The sequence below is a fragment of the Vespa mandarinia genome, chromosome 3 (genome assembly GCF_050613455.1).
Source record: "Vespa mandarinia isolate Hongniang chromosome 3, ASM5061345v1, whole genome shotgun sequence".
Taxonomy (NCBI): domain Eukaryota; kingdom Metazoa; phylum Arthropoda; class Insecta; order Hymenoptera; family Vespidae; genus Vespa; species Vespa mandarinia.
Window position 1 is genome coordinate 4,777,501 of NC_140812.1, and position 13,208 is coordinate 4,790,708.

General features: G+C 32.4%; 1 protein-coding gene across 2 annotated transcripts in view; it reads right to left on the reverse strand.

The window, feature by feature from the left end:
* Nucleotides 1–883: 883 nt before the first annotated feature.
* Nucleotides 884–13,208, reverse strand: part of sima (HIF-1 transcription factor component sima) — a 39,188-nt gene continuing 26,863 nt past the window's right edge. Inside the window, exons 8-14 of one of the 2 annotated variants that reach the window (XM_035877886.2) lie at nucleotides 7,476–7,938; nucleotides 7,067–7,307; nucleotides 6,362–6,708; nucleotides 6,033–6,268; nucleotides 5,812–5,957; nucleotides 5,149–5,726; nucleotides 884–3,383 (exon numbers count right to left, since the gene is read on the reverse strand). In XM_035877886.2, coding sequence (XP_035733779.2) covers nucleotides 3,072–3,383; nucleotides 5,149–5,726; nucleotides 5,812–5,957; nucleotides 6,033–6,268; nucleotides 6,362–6,708; nucleotides 7,067–7,307; nucleotides 7,476–7,938 — 2,323 coding nt within the window. In that variant the 3' untranslated portion in view covers nucleotides 884–3,071. The remainder of the gene's footprint in view (nucleotides 3,384–5,148; nucleotides 5,727–5,811; nucleotides 5,958–6,032; nucleotides 6,269–6,361; nucleotides 6,709–7,066; nucleotides 7,308–7,475; nucleotides 7,939–13,208) is intronic. The other variant, XM_035877887.2, reaches the window with a different exon arrangement.

A 13,208-nucleotide genomic window follows, 5' to 3' on the forward strand; every position in this document is an offset into this window, starting at 1 on the left:
ATCAAAGATGATCGATCGAATCGAATTATGCGAATAATAGTCACGAGTACGCAAAACCGTATTTAATTTTCAATTGAAAATTCTCCTTCGAGAAAGACGCAAGAGAGAGGAACACACGTGCGAATGCGAATCTGTATGATTAGTGGAAAAACTTGTAAATCGAAATACATTAACTAATACTGTAGTATATCTCTAACGTAAAGGAAAAGTCAAACACTAACATCCAATCTCAATATTCCAAGCATTCACTTCATTTACATGTACGTTGTTGTTAATGATATAAAAGGTATAATAAAATAACGCTTTACCGAGATTCAACCTTAATCTAAGGTACGCAACTTATTTCTAGAGAGAAAGAGAAATCAAGAGAGATAGAAAGTTTGTGCGTATATGTGCATGTGTGTGTGTGTGTGTATGTGTGTGTGTGAGTGAGAGAGAGAGAGAGAGAGAGAGAGAGAGAGAGAGAAGAATAGTGTACATAACTATAGACACTAACATAATGCTGTGAAAGTGTGAGTTCAAAAGAGAGAGAGACTTAGAATGTAGAAGTAGCGATAAACGTAGATGTTTATTATTAGTTCTGGACAAATTCCTCTAAGAACTGTAACAATAATAAAGAAATACAATAATGGCGCTTAATTTATGATGATCAACTGATGATGATAAATAAGATAGTGTATTAACGATAGTAGATAAAGAAGATTAGTTACGAGATGATACAAATTTGGAATTAAAAAGGTAAGATGATACTGTTAACTTTGTGATCATTTTTTTAAATTAAGATAAAGGATAAAAATAGCATAAAAAATAGAATGGAGGATTAAATAAATAAAAAGAAAAATTTATTCCTATCGTATGATATAATAAATTATAACAGATGGCGCAAGTTACATCTTCTGATACTTACCTCCCGATGTTGTTCAAACCCCGTCGGTAATATCAAGCATCGCATTAAAATGTTAGGCTTTTTAGCTGGCTAAAAACACGATCACGAATTTTTATTCTTTATTAAATCCTCGTCCATATAATTATGAAATCCAAATACATCTTCCAAAATATAAAATGTATATAGTAAACGTCAATAAACGTCAACTCTGTTATGTTCTAATAAAGAAAAATTAGTTGTAAATGTAATAATAACAACTTTCTTTTACTAATTGATGGTCGTAGATTATAAATTCAATGGAATCGTTTAAACAATGACTTTCTAAAGAAAGAAAGAAAGAAAGAAAAAAGAACTAAAAAGAAAGAAAAAAAAAGATCAATAGAGAAACAAAAGAAATATAATTCTAATGTAGAGATGTATTATTTATAGAAATAATATATATATTTTGTTCCTGATACTGTATTCATATCATTTTCGCGGTTAGTTATGATCCATGTTGGATGATACTCTACGACTATAATAAGATTAATAATATAGATGACAATCATAATAATTATAATATTACGAGCCGATATAATATTAATTACGATAATAGTATCTTGATTTGTGATTTCTATAGCACAACTGTAGAAAAATTCGGTTAGTACCAGCAGAGAATATTTATATGTTTGTAAAATGGTAATAACGATGATTGTAACAAGGATTATCAAAATATAGTAAAAATCATAACAATAACAACAAGGCAACGATATTGTTGCAACACGTAAATGCCGCGCAACTCGTACAAATTTAGTTTCATACGAGATAATAAATTCATTTCTTTTCTTTCTATTCTCAGCTCGAATCTTAATTAACTTTGAAATTGGACCAAACGACCAAGATCAAAGAGAGTTCATGAGAAAAGATATATTCTATTATTTACATTTCTATCTTTTAATAAACGTTGGATCGATCAAATTCATTTGGATTTAAAAGGAAACAGAAGAAGATGACATGATGATGATGATGATGATGATGATGATGATGATGATGATGATGATGATGATGATGACGATGATAATAATGACAATGACGTTGACGATAACGATGATGACGATGATGATGATAATAATGATGATAATGATAATGATGATGATAATGTAAAAAATCATTTGTAGAATTGTAACAAGTATACTAATAATTATAATTCGTGAAAGCATTGGCACGCAACGATTTCTAATCTGCACTCGTCAATATGCTATATATATATTGATATTATTAACAATTAAAATTTTAAGCAGGCAGAGATAATGGAATAAACTTATTATAAATCAATAAATCAAAGATAATAATTAAATGATCGTCACAACATGAAATCGATCTATAAATTTGGATTAATGAATTGAAAAGAAATTTGTTTAGTAATAGTAAATTCAATATTTTAGAATAATGTTAAAACTCTCTTCAAATATGTACGATCCTTTAGACGTTATATATAAATAATTATATAAAATTAAAGGAAGTACACACTTGAATACTCTGCTTGCGGGTAATATCCGGTATTACGAAATCTATCTTTATATCATTGTATAGCATTCTGAAATGCTTATTAATATTATTATATACGAATTCTATAATTAGAAATCTCTTGTTCGTATGTAAAATACATTTATTCCCTTCCGCTTATATTATCTATATCTAATCAATTCCAGAACATACTGAAAACAAAATTAGTAATTAACTCTCACGTAGCTATTAACGAGCCTGTAGAGAAGTTCTATATATTATGGCCTTTGAATCACTTATATACATATCGTATTAATTGTGTGATACTCATTATCAAATAAAAAATAAAAAATAAAAAATAAAAAATAAAAAATAAAAAATAAAATAAAAAAAAGAAGTCTTAAAAGGATAGATCAGACACATATCACATAGTAAAGTAAATTAAATTAAATTCTCAGGATGTTGTTCGTTCTTGTAGAAACGTTAGAAAGAATTTGATAATCGTCATTAAAAAAAAAAAAAAAAAAATTATATACAAAATCCTAAAGAAACAACATTGATGAAATTTATGATTTTTTTTCTCTTTTTTTGAGGATTCCATCGGATTATCGGATTATATATTAAATAACAGCTAGATATTCGAGCCCTTACTTTTTCATTCTAGCAGTTCTGGAATTTCTCAAAGGGACCGTGTTTAATCTTAAACGAGATTCCTATCCATCGGTCCTTCATGTAAGGTGGTATCCATCTGAAGTAGACCTGGACCAGTACAAACAACATCGTATTCGAGCTGATCAAAGGATATTATGCCGGTTGAAGGCGAAACCATACTTCCACCACTCAATGAACCAACTAGATGTTTCCTAGTACTTGGACTTAGACGATCTAAAGATATGTTGCTCAGTCCATCCGGACATTGTGGGACCATTTGGTTGTCCAAATTGACGCTAAGCGGAGAAGTTAAATTTTTGTTTCCTAATGTTGGCACGTTACGAGAGTTCGTGACAGTATCCTGAAACATAAAAATATCGATATAACACAAAAAATCAAAAGAATAAATCACAAAATGGGACAAAAGAAAAAAAAAATGTATCGAATTTTTATTAATCCTCTCGCTTAAATTTGTCATTTGAATTTTAAATTCAAAATTATTACGAACTTTTCTAACAAAATAATTTCACGTTGAATATATGAAGAGATCTGTACACAAACAATTATTATAATTATTATTCGCTAATTCATTTAAATTGTGAAAGAAAATTATTTCATTTTTATTTATTTTTGTCCTTTTTTTTCACATTTCTGCTGCGTTTCGTAATGATGATGATGATAATGATGATATGGGAAAACGCGATACTTAATAGGCAATAACTTGACAGACAATATGTTCTTTCATCGATAACTTTTTTATGAAGCTTCTTCAATGTTGCTGCTCTTTAAAAATGACTAAATTCCATATATAACTTTCGTATCTCAGCTCATAATTTTTAGCTCATAAATCATATTGAAACGACGGAGTATAAATTAACAGGTGTAAAGTCGAAATGATTACGACAATTGTAACATACTAACACTTTAAAATGTCGACATTTTAAATGCGACTCGAAAAAATTAGAATTCTATCATAAATTATCAAAATATTTCATAAATTAAATTTCGCGAATTATTCAAATGTCCATTTTATTGTGTCCAAATTAACGAAAATAAATCATATAGAAAAGAACGAAAAAAAAGGAAAAAAAAGGAAAAAAAAAAAAAAAAAATACGAACCGAAAGAAAGCACGAATTCGATAAATTTCATATATTATATAATACACCTCCGTGTATCTTCGAAACATCGAAAAAATATGGACAACTCATTTTCGTTTCGTTACAGAGCAAAAGAAAAGAGAACAAAATTCATCTTTGTTTTCCTTTTTTCTTCTTTTTTTATTATTATTTTAATTTTTTTTTTTTTTTTTTTTTCGGGAAGAAAAAAAAGTAAAAACCAAAACCGATGAAACGTTTTCTGGAATATGGAAGGATGCAAGAGGAGGAAACGGAACGCAGCAGATCAAGCGATTTCGATGTTCAATGTTCAATGTATTTCGATAATATTTGATCAACAACTTCATATACTTTGTATTTGTGTGTACATAACGTGGCATTAAAGAATCACGATTAGATCGATTCTACAAATCTCCATTATTTTTTCTCGTGCATATCTGTAGTCAGTGACGCAATCGTCATCTAAAAATTTGTTTGCCTCTCGCGAGACTTATTCCTAGATCTTTTCTATTATTTATTGTTTTTTTTTCTCTGATATGCGCACAGATCTCTACCATATAAGAACAACAAAAACAAGGTCGCGTCTAAACCACTTTATATTGTCTAATCTCTCACGCATACACTCTACTTCTTTCTCTCCTCATCTCTTTCACCACATATCTCTTTATATAGTCACATATTATATGAATTGGATGAGAATCGAACGAGCACGGAGATCTACGAGCCGAAGATCTCGACATCTATATAATTGATCGAGCACAAACGAATAATAATCCAATGTCGAATAACGAGGAGGACTAGTCAAGTAATAGTCTGTGTCCTTATTTTTTCGTCTCATTACTTCAAGAAAATAAGAAAGGAAAGAAGAAATTTTTTTTTCTTAAATACAAGAAGAGAGACTTTAAAAGGACATATAATTCGCGTAATAAAGAACGAGCCCATCTCGCTCACGTGCTCGCGATACTCTTCGAAGGTTTTGGTTTGACCAAGCAAACGTAACCCGCACTCACGTCGCAGCCAGACACCAGAAGATTCATGAGCACGCTGTTATAAGGAGGATTCCTGCGAGAATTGGTTGAACTTTGTACTGTTGTCGTATTGTCTAAGATCTCTCGAGCTAGACATCTTCTTTTCTGATCACCTCCCCCTCCACTATCCCCCTCAGCCTCGTCCTCGTCATCGTCCTTGATAGCTTTATTGTTGTTGCTATTGTTGTGGTTATTATTCTCATTGATGTTACGTATACGTTGTTCTTCCTCGCAAGTTCTACGACGATTATTCTTTTCAAGGCCGTTGCAACTAGACTCGACGTTTGTTCGATTATTACGTGAAAATGTCTGTTGTGAGACAAGTCGACGAAGAAGTTGACTCCCTGAAAGATTATTCGATCTTCGTGATTTTCCTTGATCGTCGAATATCAAACGCTGATTCTCAAGTGACTTGCTCAACTCGAGGGAAAGCGAATCCTCGCATTTGATACGTTTGTTCCCTTGTTCTAACTCATTTGATTGCATATGAAGGCGTTTACTTGCTCTATCATTACGATCGTTTATTTTCGTCGGCCAACGATTCTGTTCATTGAAGAGATCTGCAAGGGAAAAAATTGATAATTAATTTCTTAATTTGCTTTTATATTTTTCTTCAATAGAATCCTCAGAGATCTTGACTCTTACTTTTCCTAGGTATTTGACCTAGCACCTGTACCGGATTAACCAAACCTCCTCCATGATCGTTGTATCTGCGAGCAACAGCTTGATCAGTTCTAAGCAATTGTGCTAAACTGGAATCAACGTCCCGTTGATCTCGATCCTCGACTAGCCTGTAGGAAGAACATATGATCATCCTAACCATCTTCAAAATTTAGAAAAAAAAAAAGACAAAAAAAAATAAACACCATTTGGATGATTTCTCAACGGACTGTGATGCACCCCACATGACCATGTCGTTGCTTATCAAAAGATCCAATGCCTCATCTTGATCAGACATAGGTATATACGGAGCTCTAAGAGCCAGTTCATCGTCCACTGTACTATCACTTATACCAAGCATCAACATCTCGTCTTCCGAGAATCCTTCTCCACCACTACCTCCTGTAGGACTACCAAGAGAATCAACACTTCGCTCAGGGCTCTAAAAACAAAGTCAATCATTTTTATTGTAACAATAAATAAATAAAACAACAACAATAAATCATTGTGTAGTACATCTCGACGATGTACTTGCCTGGCGATATTTTGAAAGTGAAGGTGATACTGAATTTGGATCGATACTGCATGGACTGGCCGGTGAATCACCATACATAAAAGGATCGCTATCAGCTAAAGAATCCCCAAGACATTTGTTCCTCGTATTATCAACAAGATCAGTGTCCTTTAGAGTTTCACCAAGATCCGTGCCACGCAATTCGGACGACAATGGAACGCCGGGACTCAATAAAGGATAATAATTATCATTGCTAAGAATGAATTCATCCAACATGTCTGACAAAAAGGGTGTATCTTCGAGTGGTACACAAACATCGCCAGGAGTTGGGGCGAGATGTGTTAAGTCCTCCGGCTCGTCCTTTAGCACTGAAAAATTTCATAGATCATACGTGTCATCGTTCTTATCTAACTCCAATCTCTTTCCTCTCGTTTTTCCTTTAGATATAAATATCTTTACTTTTAGGGAGTCAGATCACCAAATTTCTCTATGTTCCAAAGCGATTGGTTATCTTATCTTTTCGTAGGATATTCTCGCGTGACTTTACTCTTATCAGTCTAGTAATCTATCGATCCACAATTTTCTACTCAATTCACAACTTTTTTTTTCTCCATCTCTTAGCACGTTAGCACGTTTTTTGTGTACTTTCTTTTATCCTATCATATAAAAAAAAAAAAAGAAGAGGAAAGAGCGAAGATGAGAACCGTGACAATAAAAGATACCCACTGGTAAGACCTGGCTGATCCTCGCTGAAAGTCAAAAAACCCTTGTTCATGTCCTCGGTACGAGGCGCGAATATACTCGCGGTTGCCGTTTGAGGTGGCGGCCTGCAAGACACTTGCTGTTGTAGTTCTTGCTGTTGCTGATTAGTAGTCGATGAAAGAGGAGCAAAGAGTTGTCTAGTGACCGCCAGCGGACGATCACGACGTATAGTGGCGTCGAAATCGTATTCCAATGCAGGTTTACCCTAAAAAACGTGAATCAGTATGTTTTAAGTACTCCCCGAAACGAAAAAAAATTCTCTTTTTTTCTCTCTTTCTCTCATTCACTCACTCTCACTCTCTTTCTCTCTCTCTCTCTCTCTCTCTCTCTCTCTCTCTCTCTCTCTCTCTCTCCTTCTTTTATTGTTAGCTACCTGGAAGATAAATTCTGTACGTCCAGATTGTCGGCGTTTCTTTGGTTGATCGTTCTCCTTGAGTGGAACTTCTTCGGGATTTGTTTTCGGAGCTAACACAGGGAAAGATGATTTTCCAGAAACTATTGGCTTTTTTGAATTTCCTTCGTAAAGTTTATCACTTTCTTTCTTCGTCTCCTGATTCGATACAGATGCAGCTGATCGGAATATCGAAGCTGTTACCGCTTGCGGTCTGTCGTTACGATTTTGTTCTTGTAACGGCACAATCGTAGAAACAACGTTCTCAACGTTCTCAACGTTCTGTAATATCTCTGATTTCGGTGAAACTTCCAGAGTTGTCGACTCCAATGGCGGTGTCTCGACAATGACGACTTTCTGTAGAGGCTCCGATTTCACCGTCTTCTCGGAGTCACGAGCAACGAGCTGGCGCACACTATAGACCTCATCCTCGCACTCGACTCCGCTGAAATCAGAATTACCAATCCACGTTCCGATGCTGACCTTATGTTCCTCTTAAGATCGGAGGATACCGATATCTCATGATATCGTATCGCATTTGCCAAGGAATATGATTTTTTTTTCTAGTTTTCAAAAATCGAAGGAAATTAGCATAGTGGAAAAGATATTTTATCTTAAATTTTTTCAAATCGCGAAATCTTTTCTTTTTTAAGATGTACGAAGAAATGTACGTTGAAATTTTTTTCATCATCTTGAAAAAAAATACATGGAAAATATTAAACAACTTTTACTAATCATTTTATCGAATTATATTAGAAAAAAGATCAACTTCAAAGATAATAGTTATATAAACATGCCAATAATAGTTAATGAAATCTAAAATGTTAAGATGCTTTAAGAATTTTTCAATCTAATTACCATACTACAATGTATCTTTTTTTTTATCTGTAAATTTATTTATTTTGTTTATCTCTCTTTCTCTCCTTCTTTCTCAGAACTTCAAAACACCTTCTACGCCAATCGAAAATAGAATTCAAAAGAGACTCGGTTCAGGTATGTACTAGTGCGCACACCCAACCCGCGGTAGCAATTTTCTAATAAAAGAACCCATCAGTGTGTAACATCAACTTGACGTAAGAGGAAAAGATCAGTTCGGTGATTTAGATAGTCTACGCGAAGTTAAAGCATATATAGAAAAAGACAGACAGAGAGGGGGGGGGGAAGATATCGTACGATGCACTCATCATCATTTCCATATTAAGATTTTAAAATTTTATTTTTCTTTTTTTTTCGAAATAGTTATTCTTCGATTGAATATGTACTAATCAATTATATTAATCTCTGTCTTTTCCTTTATTGCTTGTATATGTATGTACTATGGCCCCTAGAGGTTTTGATCTGATCTCAAAAATGAGAAATATTATTTACTAGATCATAGGAAAGAAACTGCAATAAACGTGACGACGTGTGATCGTCAAAAGAAAGAGACTGTGATAGAGAGAATCTTATCACATAATAAATTCTTACATTTATTAGGTCATTAAGAAAATTTATAGCTAGACTAATATTTTTGTAACGATATTTATATAATTACATATTTGTTAAATCTTACAGAAAAAAAAAATAAATAAATAAATACGTAAATAAAACAAGAAAATAATAAATTCTGTGTTTTTCATTTTCTCCCTTTTTTTTTTTTTGGATATTTGTTTGTCAAAAACGAAAACGAAAAATAAAAAACATTTCGTAACGAAGATCCATTGAAAGCGTAAGAAGCACGCGTATCTGGTAGGCGATCGGCCTTAATTCAATCCGGATTGCGAGGCGAATGCCGTACGATTTGAAATAGCACGAGCGGGGTTATCGAGGAGGGTCGAGGCCTCAACTTTAAGGCCGTCGTGGCTTCGATTGAACGACGTTACTGATCTCTGACGTATACATATGCACGTACGTACAAACGTACATACAAACATACATACATACATACATACATACATACATACATACATACATACATACATACATATATATATATATATAAATAAAATCAAGCGTTGGATTTATGCCTTGCGAAATGTATATAGTATCGAGTATTCGATTCGATATTATTTTATCTATCATCTATTATCCCGAAAACAAAAATCAACAAGAAAAATGATTGAATTTTTAAAGATTTCGGATTCGCGTGTTTTTTTGAAATTCTTCATTTTTATTATACAAATAAGAAACTAGAAATAGAAAGAGAAAGGAAATAGAAGAAACAGAGAGAAAAAAGAGAGAGAGAGAGAGAGAGAGAGAGAGAGAGAGAGAGAATGTATAGCAAAGAACTTTGCTAAGATTCAATCGTCAAAGTTCGCCAAACGCCAAGCGTATCGTAGCGTTTACGGAGCGAACGCTAACTGCCTGTAACCAGTCACAACGGCTCGGTAATAGCCTTAAATTAACCAGCGGGGCCCCAAATGTGTGCGCGTACGTGTGAAACGACGCATGCAAAAATCACGTATGCGCATGTACGTAAGTAGTATGTATGTATGTATGTATGTATGTATGTATGTATGTACGTACTATACTTTTATACTATATACCGTGGCATTGTGCAAGTGCCCCCGTAATATATTATATGTCCACGTTGTATACTTGTTCCGGACGTTAGACAGCCTACCGTTGCGTGTCTCTAGCGAAAACGTTCATGATTACGAGTCATCTTTATCAAATAGAAAAAAAGAAGAGGGAGAAAGAGAAAATTCTAATGCGTTTGAAATCATTCCTTTTTAGACTATTTGCATTTTCTTTGCGAATATGTGCATCTCACACATGCACACACATATATATATATATTTTTTTTCTTTCTTTCTTTCTTTCTGTCTTTCTTTTTAAATATATTTTCAAGTAAATATTAATTAAAATTTAATTTAAATTTATGTTTGTTGTTTATAGAGACAAAAAAAAAAAAAGAAAATTAAAAGAGACTTGCTATATTCGCTCGAGAAGTTGGAAAACATCCTCTCTTAAAGATAGCCAGTCAATATTTTTCTTTTCTAATCGCGTCTACGAACTTATCGGTTATTTCAAAAAGTTCTCAAAATAGAAAGGAATAAATAATTCTATTTAAAAACATATAAGAAAGTCTTATTTGCAAATATCTAAGCTTTCTCTAACTTCAAACGAACACTTGATTCTTCATATTTTATATCAATGGCTACAAACATGATCGATCAATCGCATAACGACATGTAATACGACGAATAATTAGTCTCACATAATCCGAAAACGATAATCATCGATAAAAGACCGACTTACTATTCTACCATCGTTCAACATGTACGTATACTAGTATGTATTGTACACACACACGCACACACGCGCGTATACGCACGCACATACACATGTGTCCATAGATCGTATTATCGATTCGCCGTAACTGTTTCGATAATAATCAATGAACTAATAAAATCTCATCGACGATACATATTTATGATACGCATTTCGCTTTGTAATAAAACAGATTATCATATACGATTTCAAAATTTTCCTCTTTTATCGTCTTTTATTTAACTTAATTTAATTATTATTATTATTATCATCATTTAACCAATCTTCAAATTAACGAACGGTTTCTCTTTAATTTATATCATTTATATCATTTTATGTCCATTTAATTTCTCAGTAATTTCGTTTGAATTTAATGTACATTTAAACTAGCATTTACAAAAAAGAAAATGATTCAGACGTTCTTGATCCTGACGTTAAAGGGTTACGCTAACTTGTCATTCCGTATTTGCTTATTAGCATTCTCGCTTTCGCAAGAATGTCTTCTTCCTAATGAATCGACTTAAGAACGTCATCAAACCACGAACCTCTCATTCCTCTAACAATTTTTATATTCCCCGTTTTTCTTTTTTTTTCTTTTTCTCTCTTTGTTTCTTTTTCTTCTTCTTTTTAAAACAATCGACAATATTACTACTGATCAAGGGAATTCTCGTGTACATATTACCTTTTAAGGAGCGATTTAATCGAATGACATTTGTGTTTGTTCGTTCGTGCATATATTATTCGGAAGTTTTCATTTCAATTTGAATTCATTTACAAACTTATTTTATAATTACAAATAATTATTTCGATGTGAAGAATCTTGGCAGTTTTCAAGTTGGGAAGGAAGGAGGGAGGGAAGAGTGGAAAAAATGGAAAGAATGGAAAGAATGGGAAAAAAGAAGGAAAAAAAATTTATAACGATAAATTCATTTAAATTTACGAATAAGAAAAGATTTGCGAAGGAATATGATAAAAACTTGTTTTATGAAAGATGGACGACGATGAACGGAAATAAAAAAAAAAGAAAAAAAACAGAGAAATAACAAAAAAAAGAATAAATAACACAAAAAGCTAGTAGAAATCATACTTTACAGTTTACTGTTATATCTATTCAAAAAAAAAAGAAGAAAAAAAAATATGTAAAAAAAACCTACGACTTCGAGGTCATACGAAATGTTACTGTGATGAAAAATTCTCACGTCGATGAAAGGAAGAGAGGAGATTCAAGAAGGCAAAAGTCTCTCGAGAATCTTTCTCTTTCTCTCTCGTGTTGGTATTAGATTCGCTAGCGTTAGGTGTAGGATAAATATGCGGCCGGTATTGGTAAAAATAGAGTGACGGCCGAGTTACTTGTGCAATCAAGCACGTGGGATCTACCCTCTCCTCGACATCTTTTAAACCCTCCAATAGTACTACATGTTCTTTTCTTTTCTTTTTTCCTTTGCCCTCGAACGTCAATTTTGGGATCCACGTAGGTCGTTGAACTCTTTATGAAACTATCAAATGTCTTAAATCTTTCAAAATGATCTTTTAAATGAAATTTAAAAAATATGAAAATAATGATTAAAACATATGAAAAATATGAAAATATGAAAATATGAAAATATGAAAATATGAAAAATCGTTTGCCGACTAAATTAAGTCAATAATAATATAAAATATATATAACGATCCTATGATACTACTTTACGATACGATATTTTTTTCACTTCGATTAGTTTTTTGTTTTGTAAACAAAATAAAATTTGTTTTGTAAACAATTTCAACAAGGATTTGATATAAATAACAACGTAATAATTATGGAAAGATTCTTGCTGAAAAAGCATGAGAACGTGGGAGTTAGCTCGTAAATATTACGTCTGCAAGACGGAAGCTATCATTCCTTGGCAAAGAATTGACTTACGCGATATGTACATTGTACACTAACGATATCATCGTTTACAAAGAAGCAAGACTACTTTCGTCGCACGTGCAAAAACTTCGTGACTGAAACTACATCACCGTGATAAATCTAATGACCTATCGATAGTAATCGACCGGTCTATTCGTAATAATCAACATAGACTAACTTCATGAACGAGAAAGTTCATCATTTTTTATCAAAAGTTTCCTCATACAGTTTTCAGATAAAAACTTCATTTTGTCGCGTTCGACAATTTCTAATCGTTTCTCTCCAAACGTATAACAAATTATCTTTATTATTTTATCATTTCATTGAAACAAAAAGGAACAAAAATATATATAAATTTTTTTCTTATGCATATATATATATATACATATATGCATAAGGAAACTAAATAAAAATTATTAAATATTATAACCGAACATCGTAATTGAAATTATGAAATTTAAGATGAAAAATAATTTACGACGACACAAAATCTAATGAAATAATTGAAAACATTTAATATAAATTAAATATTAATCTTCACTGTACGTATAACGTGGTTTACATATCTATCA